The sequence below is a fragment of the Ascaphus truei genome, chromosome 4 (genome assembly GCF_040206685.1).
Source record: "Ascaphus truei isolate aAscTru1 chromosome 4, aAscTru1.hap1, whole genome shotgun sequence".
NCBI classification, from domain to species: domain Eukaryota; kingdom Metazoa; phylum Chordata; class Amphibia; order Anura; family Ascaphidae; genus Ascaphus; species Ascaphus truei.
This window is the reverse complement of record NC_134486.1, coordinates 60,635,193-60,653,703: the sequence shown is the minus strand read 5'-3', so window position 1 is coordinate 60,653,703 and position 18,511 is coordinate 60,635,193. Positions and strand designations below refer to the sequence as shown.

Sequence of the window (18,511 nt, the reverse complement as noted above, 5' to 3'; positions counted from 1 at the left end):
ATAACGACATGTGTTAATTTGCACTATGTATGTTCGCCTTTGAATGCACTATCTTCCATGCAAGACTTTATGAGGCAGTAATGTCCTGTTTATAGGTGTAACATAGATTATCACTAAATTATATATATATATATATATATATGTAGAAAAAACAGAATACAATCAGCGCAAATTCCAAACACTTAGTGGGGTTGTAGTAGTAAAAATATTAACTACCCCTTGCCAATCAGTCAAACAGGAGGTGTTATACCTTACAATCTATTCTTGCTTGAATGCAGCCAATTAGGTCTGCGGCTCCACACTTGCCGCAATGGATAATGTAGAGAAGAAATGACCTAGGCGCAAATAAGCCAGGAAAGAAACAAAGAGAAAAATATCATAGGGCAGTATGTCTGTTACTTTCAGAGTTAAGGTGGTAAGGTATACACTTACACTTAATCAGCCAAATATAAGCCTTTAATCCACCACTGGGATTCAGGAACACTGCTGCTGGGATTTCTTTGCTGTTTGCATGGATCTCAGACTCTCCACGACTGCTGCTTGCTTCAGGGGTCACCTTTTCATCTGCAGCTGCGTGTCTCCTTAATATGGGATATAGCTCACCAGGGAGGTACATGAGCGAAATAAGAATCTGAAGTGAGCTACATATGAACACAATTAAATAACATATGATACATGTTCCTATTTATGCTCTCAGTATACTACATGAAGCAAAAAAAACAACTTTAATTAAACATAACGACATGTGTTAATTTGCACTATGTATGTTCGCCTTTGAATGCACTATCTTCCATGCAAGACTTTATGAGGCAGTAATGTCCTGTTTATAGGTGTAACATAGATTATCACTAAATTATATATATATATATATATATATGTAGCAACTGTAAATATTACTGTATGCTCATTTGCATGTGTTTGACAGGTCTGCAACCCTGTCTTTCCCCATCATTGGCCAGCATACAGCGCTTCCACTGCAGCAAGGTATTCTGGGAAATGACATGCAAATGAGCACTCAGTGCCACCTTTTGCCACCATATATATTAATTGTTACTTTTTGTAGCACAGCTAGATATAAATATATAAAGATAGATATATAGAGAGAGACATATATACAGATATATATGTAGGTATGCTTATATTGGTAAGAAAGTATAATAAGCAGTGGAAATATAGATAAGAACTGTAACCTACGACACGCCTAGTACAGTAACATTTGTCACCTGAGCCGGATCAATACCGATATTTCTGTCCACGGCCAAACCCTCCACGACGACAGTAAGAAATTTTTCCCGCATCTGCTCCTCCAATGGTGTTAAGATTAGAGCTTGTGCTGGCGGGCCACCTCCAGTGCCAGAAGCATGCATCCGTTGTGCTTGTATTTTTTTCTTTAAGTTTCCCCGATGAAGCCACTACAGGTGAAACATATGTAGGGCAAGCTAAGCGTTACCACCTAGTACGCTGGCTATATCGGAGAGGTCTGTTGCCTAATTCTTCTCAGAGTGTTTCGGAGACTCCATTAGGAAGCACAACACTCTGACTACTCCTTTATTAGTGTATGGTTCATGGTTCACAGTACAAGACACATACTTTGTGATCTTGCATCAACTGCTATTACTTACCATGACAGACCCACAGGCTCACTAAATTTTGAACCTGACGGTCTGGCACAAACGTGTATGTATACCTGATCCACTACTGTATTTACCTGGCAAACCGAGCGTACACATCAATTCAGGTTACACCCCTCACTACCATCTAGGAGTAGTTTTCAAATGACATAATATTGTAGCTAAATCACTACCACCTCTAGTATAATTATATAGTTGTGGGACACTCCAATTGACAATAGTGGTTTTTGCTCTACACTGTCAGTTTCTATTCAGTACACAGTTAACCTCTCCGTTTTTATTTCAATCATTTTAATTACTTTGGTTCACATTACTGCTGCAATAAACACATTTAATTGTTTATTAATAAATATTAAGTTTTAACATAGATATAGGTGATCTCTAGTGCGGCTTATAGGGAGCTTTTCTTTATCTTTTTGATCAACATTAACCTCTTCCCTGCCAGCACCACCTATACACTTTATTGCAGTTTCTGTTCCTATATCACACAGGTTATAACGTTTAGGTTTTCCCTCCTTTCACATTAGTATAGTGCAAGGTGCACACATTATGACCTTTTGGTCATTCTACCCCCCCTCAGTTTTCCCTGATATCATCGAATCTCTTCCGACAATTCGTCCGGTCCCTGACATGATTCCCACACGCAGACACAGCCAATGTTATTTGATTCCACATTTCTTTTTTTGATGCTGAACTTGTTCGCCCTTGAAATACATACAATATATATGACGTTAATTATTATTATTATAAAAACGTTCAGTTTCCTAAACTACTAGCTGTTCCAAGAGATACCATACATGCTGGTTTAGGTGTAATATGTGTACCACATGAGCATTTACGTGTAAACATAGAAATGTAAGGAAGCTTTCATGAATATTGTATGAACTTTGTCAACATTTTGAGACCGATTGTTATGGTCGTTCTAAAGCATGAAGGAATATGTGTGTAACAATTAACTTTTATTGATAGATATCATTGAGTAATATTTTGATATTAATACATCTCACATGACGTAGGATAACATGTCTTTGAAGAATTAATTCAAAGATAGGCTTACCTAGTAAATGGCCATACAGACAGTCATAGTGCTCCAGAATCCCTGTGACAAGAACTGTGTTTTCTTGTTCATTGAACCGAGGATTACGTGGCCGCTCCACACGTTTCTTCCGAATACATGCAGGCCCAGAGCTTGCCTGCTGCTGACTGGACTCTCCTTCTTCCAATGGAAGAGATTCCAAAAGCGGCCCAGCAGCAACTACCCCACCACCAGACACCCCAGCAGCACCAGTAACAGAGCCACCAGCAGCACTCGCACTCACAGCAACAGCACTCGCACTCCCAGCAACACCAGTCACACTCACAGCAACACCATTCGCACTCGCAGCAACAGCACTCCCATGAATCCTACAATCACTCAGACGCGTATTCGCACGACTACCAGTACCACTCACACCAGCATCACTCTTCCCACGCCTTGCGGCCACATCTCTAGCACTCACAAAGAACAGAAAAGAAATTTAAAGCCAATCGCACTGAACACTTACAAATTGACAACAAGACAAAGATGTAAACAAAACAACACAGGACAAACCTCTCACAATACAGCACAACTGTCTCAGTTAATATGAAATATGCAAATCAGCCAGCTCTGTGTGTCTCTCTCTCTCACTCCCAACAACACAGAGAATGAATAAAAATACACGCTGCCTTTAAATGGGCCGCTCAATCAAAAACATGCTTGCTTCGCCAGATTCAGCAAGAAGTTTAATTGGGGAACCTAACACCACCCCGCCATGCACGCCGATACGGCAAATCATCGGCAGAGTGGGAGCAAATGTTTTCGGCTTGATTCGGAAGGGATTCGGCACTAATTGCATACGGAGAGGGAAAATCGCCCGAATCATGCCGATATGGTACCCTTGGCGATTGCACTTTTTCGGCGCTTACTGCATAGAGCCCTACATCTCTTTAATATGTAGCCCCCTCTTTTTCAAGGGACCAAACGTAATTGGACAATTGACTCAAAAGCTGTTTCATGGACAGGTGTTTGCTATTCCTTCGTTTTTCATCATCAATGAAGCAGGTAAAAGGTCTGGAGTTGATTACAGGTGTGGCATTCGCATTTGGAAGCTGTTGCTGTGAACCCACAACATGCAGTCAAAGGAGCTCTCAATGCAAGTGAAACAGGGCATCCTTAGGCTGCAAAAAAAGAAAGAAAATCCATCAGAGAGATAGCAGGAACATTAGGAGTGGCCAAATAAACAGTTTAGTACATTCTGAGAAAAAAAAAAGAACGCATTGGTGAGCTCTGCAACACAAAAAGGCCTGGATGTCCATGGAAGACAACAGTGGTGGATGATCGTAGGGTCCTTTCCATGGTAAAGAAAAGCCCCTTCATAATATCCAGCCAAGTGAAGAACACTCTCCAAGAGGTAGGCATATCATTATCTAAGTCTACCATAAAGAGAAGACTTCACGAGAGCAAATACAGAGGGTTCACCACAAGGTGCAAACCATTCATAAGCCTCAAGAATAGAAAGGCCAGATTAGACTTTGCAAAACAATATCTAAAAAAGCCAGCCCAGTTCTGGAACAGCATTCTTTGGACAGATGAAACTAAGATCAACCTGTACCAGAATGATGGGAAGAAAAAAGTATGGAGAAGGCTTGGAACGGCTCATGATCCGAAGCATACCACATCATCTGTAAAACACGGTGGAGGCAGTGTGATGGTATGGGCATGCATGGCTTACAATGACACTGGGTCACTAGTGTTTATTGATGATGTGACAGAAGATAGAAGCAGCCGGATGAATTCTGAGGTGTATAGGGATATATTGTCTGCTCAGATTCAGCCAAATTCAGCTAAGTTGATTGGACGGCGCTTCACTTTACAGGTGGACAATGACCCAAAACATACTGCGAAAGCAACCCAGGCGTTTTTTAAGGCAAAGAAGTGGAATATTCTGCAATGGCCAAGTCAATCACCTGATCTCAACCTGATCGAGTATGCATTTCACTTGCTGAAGACAAAACTTAAGGCAGAAAGACCCACGAACAAACAACACCTGAAGACAGCTGTAGTAAAGGCCTGGCAAAGCATCACAAAGGATTAAACCCAGCGTTTGGGGATTTCCATGCATTCCAGACTTCAAGCAGTCATTGCCTGCAAAGGAATCTCGACAAAGTATTAAAAATGAACATTTTATTTATGATTGTGTTAATTTGTCCAATTAGATTTGAGCCCCTGAAATAAGGGGGCTGTGTATGAAAATGGTTGCAATTGCTAAACGTTTCATATTATATTTTTGTTTAACCTGTTGAATTAAAGCTGAAAGTCTCCACTTCCATTGCATCTCGGTTGTTTCATTTCAAATTCATTGTGGTGGTGTACAGAGCCAAAATGATGAAAATTGTGTCAGTGTCCAATTATTTCCGGACCTAACTGTATACACACACACACACACACACACACACACACACACACACACACACACACACACACAGCATGTTTTTATAGCCCATATTTACGTAAATATGTCTCAAACGTATATATAATTTTGAACTCTTTATTAAAAATAGTTTTTTATATTTTCAATTAACCAAAAAGAATGGTGATGAAGTGGATATTGCCATGAAATACTTAGGAGTTGTGCTGTGCTTATTATTGAGAGACCAGAGAAGTGCCCTATTGAATTACCTGTCCTCCCATCAAAGTACAACTGTCGGTAACGCCATAATTTCCGCTTTCGTGGAACACCTGCCGGGTGGTCTGCAGAGATAAAACATGCTGACTGCATCAACATGTTTGGAGAACGTGGACAGACTGTCACGTTACACTGGTTCTATAAGCTCTTTATTCTTTCCCTCTGTAAGGGTACATCGGTTTTTATATAGAGTGAGTAAAAATTATTGGTACATACTTCACTATGGCAGTTTACGCTTCTCTTTTGTAGAAATCATCCAAAGGCTGAGGAGATTCTTTTTTCTGGAGCTGCACATTCCATTAAGTTTTTTTTATAATTTCCCTTTTTATATACTTTTGTTTTTAGGACTATTTTGTTGTTTTTCTCTCCCCACCCCTTGTTTTGGAATCTTGTTGAACTTTATTGGATTACTTATGAACACACATACATATATACACACATACACTTTCACCGCCTAGTATCAAGACTAGATATAGTCACTACCGGATCCTATCTTCCCCTGCTATACTGTGATGCTGTGAGTGTTTGCTCGAGACAAGGAGCAGGTGCTATTCCTTCTCCAACATCGCGAGAATGTGACTGCCTACATTTGTGAGACCGGGAGTGGGTGCTTTCCCTACCGGAGCGGATGCCTGTTTGAATCTGGACACCTACCTCTCTGCCCACCGACATCTTGGCGGTTCAACCTATGGGACTATTATTAACCCTATTATGTCTGTGGGAATCCGGTAACCTCTCATATTGATTCTCATTAGATTTGCGCTGATCTGTCTATCTTTATACACACACACACATATACACACACACACACACACACACACACACACACACACACACACACACACACACACACACACACACACACACACACACACACACACACACACACACACACACATTATACCTACATACACGTTTATTTTTTATCAACAGTATTCACATACTGCTTAATAGATTATAAGAGCCATATAAAAAAGTAATCTTTACTAATCACATTTATTTTTTCATATCCATGATTCTTTATTGCATATCCTTAGCAATGAAAACAGCAAGCATGTATTTAATTAAATAAATGCATTCAAATTCCTACTTTATAAACTTAAATTCAAAGTTTGAATACAATATTCAAGTATACATAAAAAAATCATTTTAGTATACCATTTTATTGCTAAATCCTTAAATAACACAGGACTATCTTTCAAATAAAGTCTATAATTTCTGACATATTTAATTTCAGTCTCCTTCTATGCCCTTCCTTTGCCTAGAAGAATCCTAAGAAAGCATGATATAATTATATCATGTAGGATGGCTTAGTTCAGAAAACCATGTAATAATTTGACCATTTTCACTATCTTCACTGAAAATAGAAATGTTATAATTTTTCTAAGCCTTTTTTCCCCCAGATTCACGTGGAATGCAGAAAATTTGTGTGCAGTTCGAAAGACACATGCCTTTTATTTGAATGCATTATATAGGTAACACTTGCCATAAACCAGTGGCCAATACCTACACTTGGAATACTTATTTTTTCCACTTTTCCATTTTTTCCACGTGCAAGAAAGTTTAATTTCAAATGACAGTTGCTCTATACATTCGTGAATGTGTGTTAATGTCAGTTTGTTTGTCTATCTATGCATGTATACTTACAGAGACATACACAAAAACACACAGGGATAAATTCAATATACTCTGAAGTGGCTGTTTGTGTTCGTTTCTGCTGAAACTATCTATTAAAGTGAATGGGGATTTTCAGACCAAACAACCGTTTCAGGGTAAATAGAATTTACATAATCTCACCCAAAAAGTAGTGTGTACAATACTATTCCCTTTTACAATGTATGTCTAGAACAGAAATGCTGAAGATTTAAACTGTTGATCAGCTATATAAGCTGAAGATGGGTAATGAACATGTAGTTCCTATTTGATAAAGGAAAGTAGGTCAGGCTATTTTTATGGTGTGAAGGCATATTTTAAATAGATATTCTATTTTAAATAGATATTCTTCTTTAGAACTGCACAATTGATATTGCAGCTATGAGGATACTATAAGTAGAATGAAAACTCAAGAGGAAACATAACATAATTATATTAAAGTATATTTCATGCAAGTCAAAAGTCCCCCATCCCCTTTATAAATTAATACATTTAAATCAATAGAAGAAAATTCTATGGAAATGCAAAACATATATAATAATAAGCACTGTGGGCATACGATTTATAACTAACAATATAACTTTGCATTTATAAATACATTTATATTTCAGTATTTTAATTTCAGATATTATATTTATGAATAAGACTCAAATGAAAATATATAATTAGATGTCCAAACAATATACCGTAAGTTACAGATTCCTACATTCAAATAGATAGAATGACAAAAAAAAAAAAAAACAGTCTGTTCTTTTGTAGTCACATTATACAGTATTATACTTAAGAATATAAATGCAAACAGACAACTACAGGACCAGGTACAATAACAAAATAGCACAGAAGTACATTACACCAAAGTAAATACGATTTACCATTCAGCCTCTCCGATGGCTTTAGAAAATACATAGTCTTTCCCTCCAAAGCTCATGACTCCATCTTTTAAGTAAAATTTCCATTTATTTTTACTGCGGTGAATCTAGTAAAAAAAAAAAAAAAAAAAACCCAATAAAAAATACATACTTAATACTTGCCATTATTTCCAACAATACAATTAAAATCTTTGAGATTTAAAAACCATTTTTATCTCTCCTCAGTAACAGCAAAAGTGTTCATTGTGTCTAGACTTCGGGAATATAAAATGGAGCTTGAATTAATAGCTACAAGGGAGCAATATGATATCTAAGGCCTCGGCCAGGGTTCCTGCTGGCGTGCGGAGGCGCGCTGAGGCTCAGGGAAAGCGGGTGCTTTCCCTGGCCTTAGACAGCGCGCCGTCCGGGGCCGTCGGGGAGCGTGTCGGCGGGCGGGCCAGTGACGTCACGGAGCTGGTTCGCCCTCATTGGGTGAACCGCTCACGTGACCGGCCCTGCGCTCCGGCAAGCGCTTGATTTTAAAATTTACCCAAGACCTACGCTTCCGCGCGCTTGCGGAAGCGTAGACGAGCCCCTACTAAAGCCGCTCTCATTGCCGCTCTAGGGGCTCACTGGTAAGTACCAGCGCGCTTCAGCACGGGTTAGCACGTAAGCGCTGACCATGCCCGAGGCCTTATGCAAATTACTGGATTTGGTGGTAATTTCAAACAATATAGAAATGAACAAATATTCAAGTCCGGGACCATTTGGGAAACAGTGGTCATAACATGGTCTCATTTTAAATAAATGATCAAAAACCATATTACATGAGTTCAACAAAGACTTAACAATTTAGAAAGGCAGATTTTAATAAACTGAGTAATCTACAAGGAATTGGGATCAGATCCCTTGCAGGGAAAAATGTGGAAGATAAATGGGCAGTCTTTAAAACATTATTAGAAAAGCACACATCAGTGTATACCCTTGGGGATTAAACATAAAAGAAACAAGCCTAAACCAATGTGGCTACATAAATAGGATGGTCAAGGAAATGGAAAAGAAGAGGCAGGCATTTAGATTCTAAGGCTGCGGCCAGGCAGGGAGCGAGCGCGCTGGCGCTCATGTGCGGTGACATCACGCTCCCTGCTCGGCCAGGAGATTTGTGGCCGGCAAGGTGCGTGTGCGGGGGGGGGGGCTATTCAGGGGGCGCAGTCATGACGTCACTGAGCTGGTTCGCAATGGGCGAAACGCTCACGTGATGCGCGAGCGAGAGACAAATTCAATTTTGCTTGCTCACGCTGGCCACACACATTGGAAAAGAAGTTATATCAGTGGCGCTCAACACTGTAATGATCAAAGCAATTCTAATAGATATTATAAAATATATATTATAAAATATACAACCAGAGCCACGGAAATCGCCCGTCCGATTGGATGCTCCACGTGGTAAGGGTAAACATGTAAATATACAAAGAAATCAAATCATAGCATAATACTATAAAACATACACATACATAAACAAACAACACTTAACAAACGCTGAGAACAACAGGTAACTACTCACAATGGCATTTAATATGGCATATCATTAATATCATAAAATACACTTATTACACATAAAATAGTACATAAAAACATATATTAGGTTCAGGCAAGATTCTCCAACTCGGGTGGGGGTACCTGCTTACCGAAAACAGGATGTAATCAGGCAATGGATAATTCAAAGAGTATCCCCTCTTATGGATAGCTGCTGCTGCTGCTGTTGTTGTTAACACCTGGGCTCAGACGAGGAGTCTCTTATGGGCAGGGACAGGTTTTTACAGCTAGCTGCGTCTGCCTCAGTCCTCTCCCAGCACTGCAGAAGCTCCAGGACCACACACAGAGATACTTCCTGGTCTGCCCGCACCACGTGCACCAAACACAGCAATGCTGAAATGCCAGATATTCCTACGCCAGCATGTGCTTTCCCACAGCTCACAGCTCCCAGCTCCCAGCTTCGGAAGGGTACAGCACTCACACCCGAGTAGTGGGGACCTCACAGAACCACCCTACGCGTTTCGAAAGTCTTGCTTTCTTCCTCAGGGGTTAAAAGTAATGAAAAGTAGTCCCTGTAAGTCCCGAAATATAAAGTCCCGGTTTAAAGAGACAGTGCATCCTTGTGATCTTGATCATGCGCAGATGAAAGGACTGGGACACTCAGCGTGTGGACACTCATGGACATGACATACAACAGAGAAAAAACATATATAAAGGAAATAAAAGAATATAACAATTAGTGCAATACATAAAATACAGATGTGTATCTGATACCTATATATCCTCATGGATAGGAAAAGAAATGTAATAGTATACATATGAATAAAACAAAATGCTTAACAAAAAATATGATTAACAAAAAATATATAAAAAATATATATATATAAAAAAAAAAAAAAAACCCTATTATTCGTATCTCAAATTGCTAAGACCCGGCCAAGCTAGGGATATGTAGAAGTATGCTGAGCAGAACTTGACCTTCTAGGGGATAGTATATACCACAAATATGATCCCTAAAGTGAACTAATACTGTGTATATATCTATACTTTGAAGTTTATAAGTGAGTGTATATTGAAAATAGGAATAATAAATAATTGAAAGTGAAAGTTATTAGTGATGGTGAAAATGTACCTTTCTGATGGAAATAAGAGTGATACGTATTAGAAGTGGAACTTAATAGTGTTAAAGGAAATATAACCATCTAAGAATGGTGTTGGGTGAAAATAAGTAATTAAAATATGTTGTATAGTATTATAATAAAATTATGATAAATATTATAATATAATAATAATAGAAAGGTGATGGTGATTACTACCTACTTATTGAACCATCCTCATCATGAATGCCCGGACCTTACCATAAAATGGAATGAACCACAGGTTACAGTACATTGCAGCGATTACATTATCAGCCCAGGAGACTGGTTATCTCATCTGTCAAGAAGGAACGGCTTCAGGTCAAATTCTATATTGAGTCCAGACGGTGCTAAAGTTTGTAGTTCGTAAATCCAAAAGGATTCTCTCTTACCTAACATGCTTGTCTTATCCCCTCCACGCCAGTTAGGTATAACAGCCTCTATGGCTACACATATTAGACCTTTAGGATCTTTACCGTGCACATGAAGGAAATGGCTCGACACACTATGGGACTCTAGACCTTTTTTGATATTGTAGATGTGTTCATAGAACCGTCGTTTGATAGGTCTGGTGGTCATACCCACATACTGCAGACCACAGGGACATTCAAGGAGGTAAATAATATTAGTGCTATTACATGTGATGTGCTGTTGGATAGTATACTTCTTCCGTGTTTTTGTTGAAGTAAAGCATAATTGTTTGGAGCTGAATTTACATGCTGTGCATGTATTACATGTGTAGTAACCCTTAATGGCATTTTTGTTTTTGATTTTATTTTGCTGACCATTGGAACCCCTGAGGAAGAAAGCAAGACTTTCGAAATGCGTAGGGTGGTTCTGTGAGGTCCCCACTACTCGGGTGTGAGTGCTGTACCCTTCCGAAGCTGGGAGCTGTGAGCTGTGGGAAAGCACATGCTGGCGTAGGAATATCCAACATTTCAGCATTGCTGTGTTTGGTGCACGTGGTGCGGGCAGACCAGGAAGTATCTCTGTGTGTGGTCCTGGAGCTTCTGCAGTGCTGGGAGAGGACTGAGGCAGACGCAGCTAGCTGTAAAAACCTGTCCCTGCCCATAAGAGACTCCTCGTCTGAGCCCATGTGTTAACAACAACAGCAGCAGCAGCAGCTATCCATAAGAGGGGATACTCTTTGAATTATCCATTGCCTGATTACATCCTGTTTTCGGTAAGCAGGTACCCCCACCCGAGTTGGAGAATCTTGCCTGAACCTAATATATGTTTTTATGTACTATTTTATGTGTAATAAGTGTATTTTATGATATTAATGATATGCCATATTAAATGCCATTGTGAGTAGTTACCTGTTGTTCTCAGCGTTTGTTAAGTGTTGTTTGTTTATGTATGTGTATGTTTTATAGTATTATGCTATGATTTGATTTCTTTGTATATTTACATGTTTACCCTTACCACGTGGAGCATCCAATCGGACGGGCGATTTCCGTGGCTCTGGTTGTATATTTTATAATATCTATTAGAATTGCTTTGATCATTACAGTGTTGAGCGCCACTGATATAACTTCTTTTCCACTTCTATATCCTGACTAGGGGTCAGGGTTATATCACCGGCTGCCAGCTCACTGTGGGATATAGCGCTACCTATTTGTTTTTTCTACTGGCCACACACATTGCTACAATGTGTTTCATCGCGGCCAGCGAGAGCATGCCTGCCAGCTCAGTGCCACCCTGGCCGAGGCCTTAAAGTCAGAAGGGACGAAGGCAGCATATCAGAATGATAAGGAATGTAACAAAAGTAGCAATAGGGCAATCAAATTAGCCAAAATTGAAAAAGGATGCAACAGAACGTAAGATCAACCCCAAAAAGTTTTTTTTTTTAAAGTACTTTAATAACAAAAAGATTAGGGAAGAAAATATAGGGCCCTTTCAGTATGAGATGTGAAGGCAAATTATTGGAGTTAAGGAAAAAGCAGATGTATTAAACAAATTATTTGCGTCTGTATTTACCTGGGAAGAATCAATTGCAAAAAAGTGCCACAGGAGGAACCCACAACCTCTATATTAACAAACAATTAGTTAACAGAGGAAGAAGTTCATAGGCGGCTTGAAAAAAGTAAATTAGGCATTGGCCCCGATGACATACATTCAAGAGTTCTTAAGGAGTTAAGTTCAGTAATAGCAAAACCATAACATTTAATATTCAAGGACTCCATTTTCACAGGCTCGGTACCACAAGAAATGCTTTATGCTAAAGTGGTGCCTATATTTAAAAAAGGAGATACAGTAGATGACAACCGGGGAATTAAGACCTGTAAGTTTAACATCAATAGTGGGGAAGCTACTTGAAGGTTTAGTATGGAATAATAGTCAGGAATACATAATGAATAACACAATTATTAATAAGCATGGATTTAGTCATGCCAAACTAACCTTATTAGTTTATTTGAGGAGGTAAGTAGGAATTTATACCAAGGTAATGCAGTTTGTGTGGTCTACATACATTTTGCAAAGGCTTTTGATACGGTGCCACACAAGAGATTAGTGTACAAAATAAAGGAAATTGGAATGGGTAAAAAGATTTGCACCTGGATTGAAAACTGATTTAAGGATAGACAACAGAGTTGTTTGAAATGGACCCTTTTCAGTTTGGGTTAAAGTTGTGAGTAGAGTACCTCAAGGATCAGTACTGGGACCCCTGCTTTTAAACTTATTTATTAATGACCTTGAGGATGGCATAGAGAGCAAAGTCTCCATCTTTGCTGATGACACTAAATTGTGTAAGGTAGTAGAATCAGAGAAGGATGTAATTTTTCTCCAGAAGGACTTGGATAGACTGGAAACTTGGGCAGGTAAATTGCAGATGAGGTTTAATACAGATAAATGTAAGGTTATGTATTTGGTAAACGAGAATAAACGGGCGAATTACAGATGCAACTGTCTGTTCTGAGCCAATGTTTGAGGAAAATCCATGAGCATCTCACAACCACTCAGATAGGCCACAGCAGGCTCTAATGGACAAACGGATTAACACAGTGGGGGTCCATCCGTTTTAATGGAACTCACACAGTGTGAATCCTACTTGTCTGCACTGTATGTAAAAGACACAGTAAGATTGACAATCAATCACTCTTCCTGCACGCTTCTAACAGGCGATCACGGGGCTTTTAATTTGGTAACATTATTTTAGCAGGTGGTCTCCGGCGCTGAATCGCATTCATTTCAGGTCTGGGGATCCCATGCTTCCTGAGTTACAGGCCCCGTTTATGGGGTGTTGGTATCGTTGTGGCCATGTTTAAATTCTCCCTCGGCATGGCCCACGTGATCGGGAGATTTAAACAGAGCAGAGGGATACCAGCACCCCATAATGGGACATGTAACTCGGGAAGCAGGGGTCCCCGGGGCTGAAATCAATGCAGTTCAGCTTCGGAGACCCCCTGCTACAATAATAGGTTACCAAATTAAAATAAAAGCCCTGTGATCGCTTGTTAGAGGCAAGCAGGTAGAGTGACTGATTCAGTCTCTTTTACTGTGCTTCTATTACATACAGGTGCAGAAAGGTAGGATTCACACCGCGTGAGTCCTATTAAAATGGAGGGACCCCCGCTGTGTTAATCTGTTGGTCCATTACAGCCTGCTGTGGACTATCTGAGTGGTTGTGAGATGCTCAGGGATTTTCTCCAAACATTGGCTCAGTATGTTGCCCGGCTAAACACTAAGGCAATGAAGGGGTTAAGTTTAAATTTTACATCCAATAAAGTGTTTTTAGTTACCTTTTGCTGGTGAGTTTTCCCATTTTTTGCTCATGGAGCAGCAGTCACCTTGATCTATTTTTGTTCCGTTCAGGTTTAAGGATGGGGCTAACCCCTTCATTACCTTAGCGGTAGTAACTGCTATGGTAATGAAAGGGTTAACCGCTCTCGCTACCGAAGTTATTCAATTACTTGAGCAATCTCTGTATATCTGCAGTTAATATGATGAACGGAGCTCTCCCTAACAGAGATAGCCAGGTTTCATTAATCATAATTAAATTAAAAGAGAAATCTGAGGAAGGGAGATTTAGCTGTAGCTAAAGGGAGACATAGATAGTCCTGATTGCATTAGGGAAACAGGATCCCAAGTATAATATTATAAATAGCAAGCACACTTTATTAAAAGGTATTTTCTTTATCAAAGACTAAAAACATTAAAGGCATTGGCTTTGTGAATTATTTTTATAGGTGAATAACATGTTAAATAATATTAAGGCTGCCTCCTCAGGAAAATCAAGCCTGATTGGGATGAATCAATGGACGTTATAAAACTTAGAGCAGTGTTTTCCAAACCTCTCCTTGTAACTAGCGGCCAAACCAGGTTTCTGAGACAACAGCCTAACATTCTATTGGTACAGTATGTAAAAAAAAAAAAAGTGCCTTCACCTGAATGCAAGTGCATTGGTTATTCCAAAGACCTGGTGTGGCCGCGGGTCATGAGGAGAGGTATGGAAAACAAGGACTTAGAGAATCTAGTACAGTAGTTTCGATAGACAAGAATCAGTTTATTTAAAAAAATATTCCTTCCCTAGTCAGGTAGGTTAAAGATCATTGCATTCACTGCTATTTGTGCATATTGGGTCTACTCAAACTGCTGTTTTAGAACAGAACTTTTGTGAATTTTTCTGTCACGTTTAATTACAGCAAGAGTGTGGTGGAGATCTTTTTAGAAGGTACATTTTAAGATTGCTAACAAGTCCTTCATGCCCCTTAATTACCAAACTTTCTTCCACATGCATGTCGTAGCGATTGAGTACGAGTTGATTAGGCAAACCCCTCTTTTAATTGTAAGTCAAATACAAGTGATCACAGTATTTAAGTATTTATTTGTATATAACATCAAAGTGTCACATTTAAAGTGTCTGGCAGAGTTAAATTTGGAGTTGAAATTGGAGGTGAAGATTTGAGGAAGATCAGGACTCTGCACAACAACTTTGCAACTGTGAGAACGTAACTTTCTAAAAGCTGTGATTATTTGTACTCTTCCTATCCTCCAGTACCTGGGAAGTCTCTCCTCAGGCATCTCTCTATGCCCTGCCTATTGCTTTTTCTGGTTACTGTTACTTCACTCCTGTGTGAATGTCTCTGTTCTCTCCAACTTCCCCACTCCTCCATTATTTATACACCTCTCCCCCAACAACTTCTTTACTCCTCAATAAAAAACACCCACACAAATCCTCTTTATCTACTTTTTCCTGATTCTGGGGATCTCCCCTAGGCCACCTGATTTCATCCATGCCTCCTTGCCATCTCTTCCCCTGTTAATGGTGTTAACCTTCTCATTTAATACCGACTAACCTTAAAACTCACGACACAATTCAAGTATCCCAATAGCCCACACTCAGTCACTCCTACCACCTATTATGGCCAAGCAATGCCATCTACAGCACTTACTCCCTCACCTACTGTCTCTAAGTTTCCCATGAAACCTCTTAGATTGTAAGCTCTTCGGGGCAGGGATTTCCTTTCCTATTGTCTGATTTTACTGCACTTATTGTATTATTATAATTCCCTGTACTGTATTCTTTGTGAACTGCTAAGTACATTTTTGGCGCTACAGTATATAAATAAAGACATACAACTCAATACCGAGGAAGCACATGGATCAGCATCATCTTGCTTGGTGGATCATTTTGATTGATGCATTTAAATGACTGGCTTCCTTATTTTAAGTGAAACTTCTTTAGCGGCACCTACCACATGACAAAATTCAGTGGCAGTGAATGGAGTTGATGGGAACGGAAGTCAGTGGTGACGGAAGTGACGTCACTGCTGGCAGAAGAGGCCATCGGCAACATTCACTGCAACTAAATTTTGCCAGCTTCCAGCAGCAGGAGTACACACGAGCCGCCGCCGAGCAACCCTTGCGCCCGCCGCCCCCTCCCCCAGTGAGTGACCCGCCACCACCGAGCAACCCTCTTGCCCGCCCCCCAGTCAGTGACCCGCCGCCATCTCCGAGTAACCCTCCCGCCACCCCAGTGAGTGAAGCGCCGCCGAGTAACCTTCCTGCACGCCGGGGGAAGAGAGTGGGGGGGAAGAGAGTGGGGGGTGCTCCGGGGGGCTCCGATAGATCCCACCTCTCCTCGTACCTCCGCAGGGGGGAGGAGGGAATCAGGAGAGAGGGGGAAGAAAACACACAGATACACAAACACAGACACACACACTGACAGGCACACGCACACTGAGACTCACGCACACACACTGAGACTCACGCACACACACTGAGACTCACGCACACACTGAGACTCACGCACACACACTGAGACTCACGCACACACACTAGACTCATGCACACACTAGACTCACTCACACACACAGACTCACGCACACACACCGAGACTCACTCACACCCACACACTGAGACCCACTCACACCCACACACTGTCTCACACCCACACACTGACTGACTCACCCACATACACACACACTGACTGACTGACACACACTAACTGACTCACCCACACACTGACTGACTGACTCACCCCCCCCCACCCCCCACTAACTCACCCACACCCACACCCACACACACACTGACTGACTCACCCACACACACTGACTGACTCCCCCCCCCCCCACACACACACACACACACTGACTGACTCACCCACATACACACACACACTGACACACCCACACCCACACACACTGACTGACTCACTCACCCACACACGCACTGACTCACCCACACACTTACTGACTCACCCACACACTGACTGACTCACCCACACACAGACTCACGCATACACACAGACTCACGCACACACACTGAGACTCCCGTACACACACTGACAGACAGGCACAGACTGACAGACGTGCGCGCCCGCACTGACAGACGCGTGCACACACTGACTGACTGACTCACACTGACTCACCCACACACTGACTGACCCACACACACACTGACTGACTGACTCACACAAACTGATTGACTCACCCACACACTGACTGACTGACTCACCCATACACACAAACTGACTGCCTCACCCACACACACACTGATTGACTCACCCACATACACACACTGACTGACTCACCCACACACTGACTGACTGACTCACCCACACACACAAACTGACTGCCTCACCCACACACACACACACACACACACACACACACACACACACTGATTGACTCACCCACATACACACACTGACTGACTCACCCACACAGACTGACTGACTCACCCACACAATGACTGACTGACTCACCCACACACACTGACTGACTCATCCACTGACTGTCACACACTGACTGACTCACCCACACACACTGACTGACTGACTCACCCACACACACTGACTGACTGACTAACCCACACACACTGACTGACTGACTGACTCAACCACACACTGACTGACTGACTGACTGACACACACACACACACACACTCTCACACACTGACTGACTCACCCACACACACTGACTGACTCACCGACACACACACTGACACACACACGGACTGACTGACTGACACACACGGACTGACTGACTGACACACACGGACTGACTGACTGACACACACACGGACTGACTGACTGACTGACACACACACGGACTGACTGACACACACACGGACTGACTGACTGACACACACACGGACTGACTGACTGACACACACACGGACTGACTGACACACACACGGACTGACTGACTGACACACACACGGACTGACTGACACACACACACGGACTGACTGACACACACACGGACTGACTGACACACACACAGCCTGAGACACACAAAGTTATTCAGCTACAAAATATATAATAAAGAAGTGCAAATAGCTAAAACACACTTCTTTGTGTTTTGGCACTGAAATTGGATTTTGATTTTTAATTAAAAACATCACCATTACAAATACAATTTCTGTGACAAAACAGTGACAAAAGACAAAGAAGTTTCACTTAAAATGCACGTAATCAGCACACACAATTTTTTGGTTTCTTTTAAAAACTCTTGTCACATTTTTTTGTCGGTTTTTACAATCATTGTCTAATG

The 18,511-nt window shown here is 41.1% G+C and overlaps 1 protein-coding gene across 11 annotated transcripts in view; it reads right to left on the bottom strand.

Moving 5' to 3' along the window:
* GTF2A1L (general transcription factor IIA subunit 1 like) overlaps positions 1 to 18,511 on the bottom strand; it is a 409,851-nt gene that overhangs the window by 179,852 nt on the left and 211,488 nt on the right. For 10 of the 11 annotated variants that reach the window (XM_075595852.1, XM_075595846.1, XM_075595845.1 and 7 more), the window contains one exon: positions 7,864 to 7,967. The exons of the other annotated variant lie outside the window; for it this stretch is intronic. In XM_075595852.1, coding sequence (XP_075451967.1) covers positions 7,864 to 7,967 — 104 coding nt within the window. The remainder of the gene's footprint in view (positions 1 to 7,863; positions 7,968 to 18,511) is intronic. 11 annotated transcript variants of the gene reach the window in all.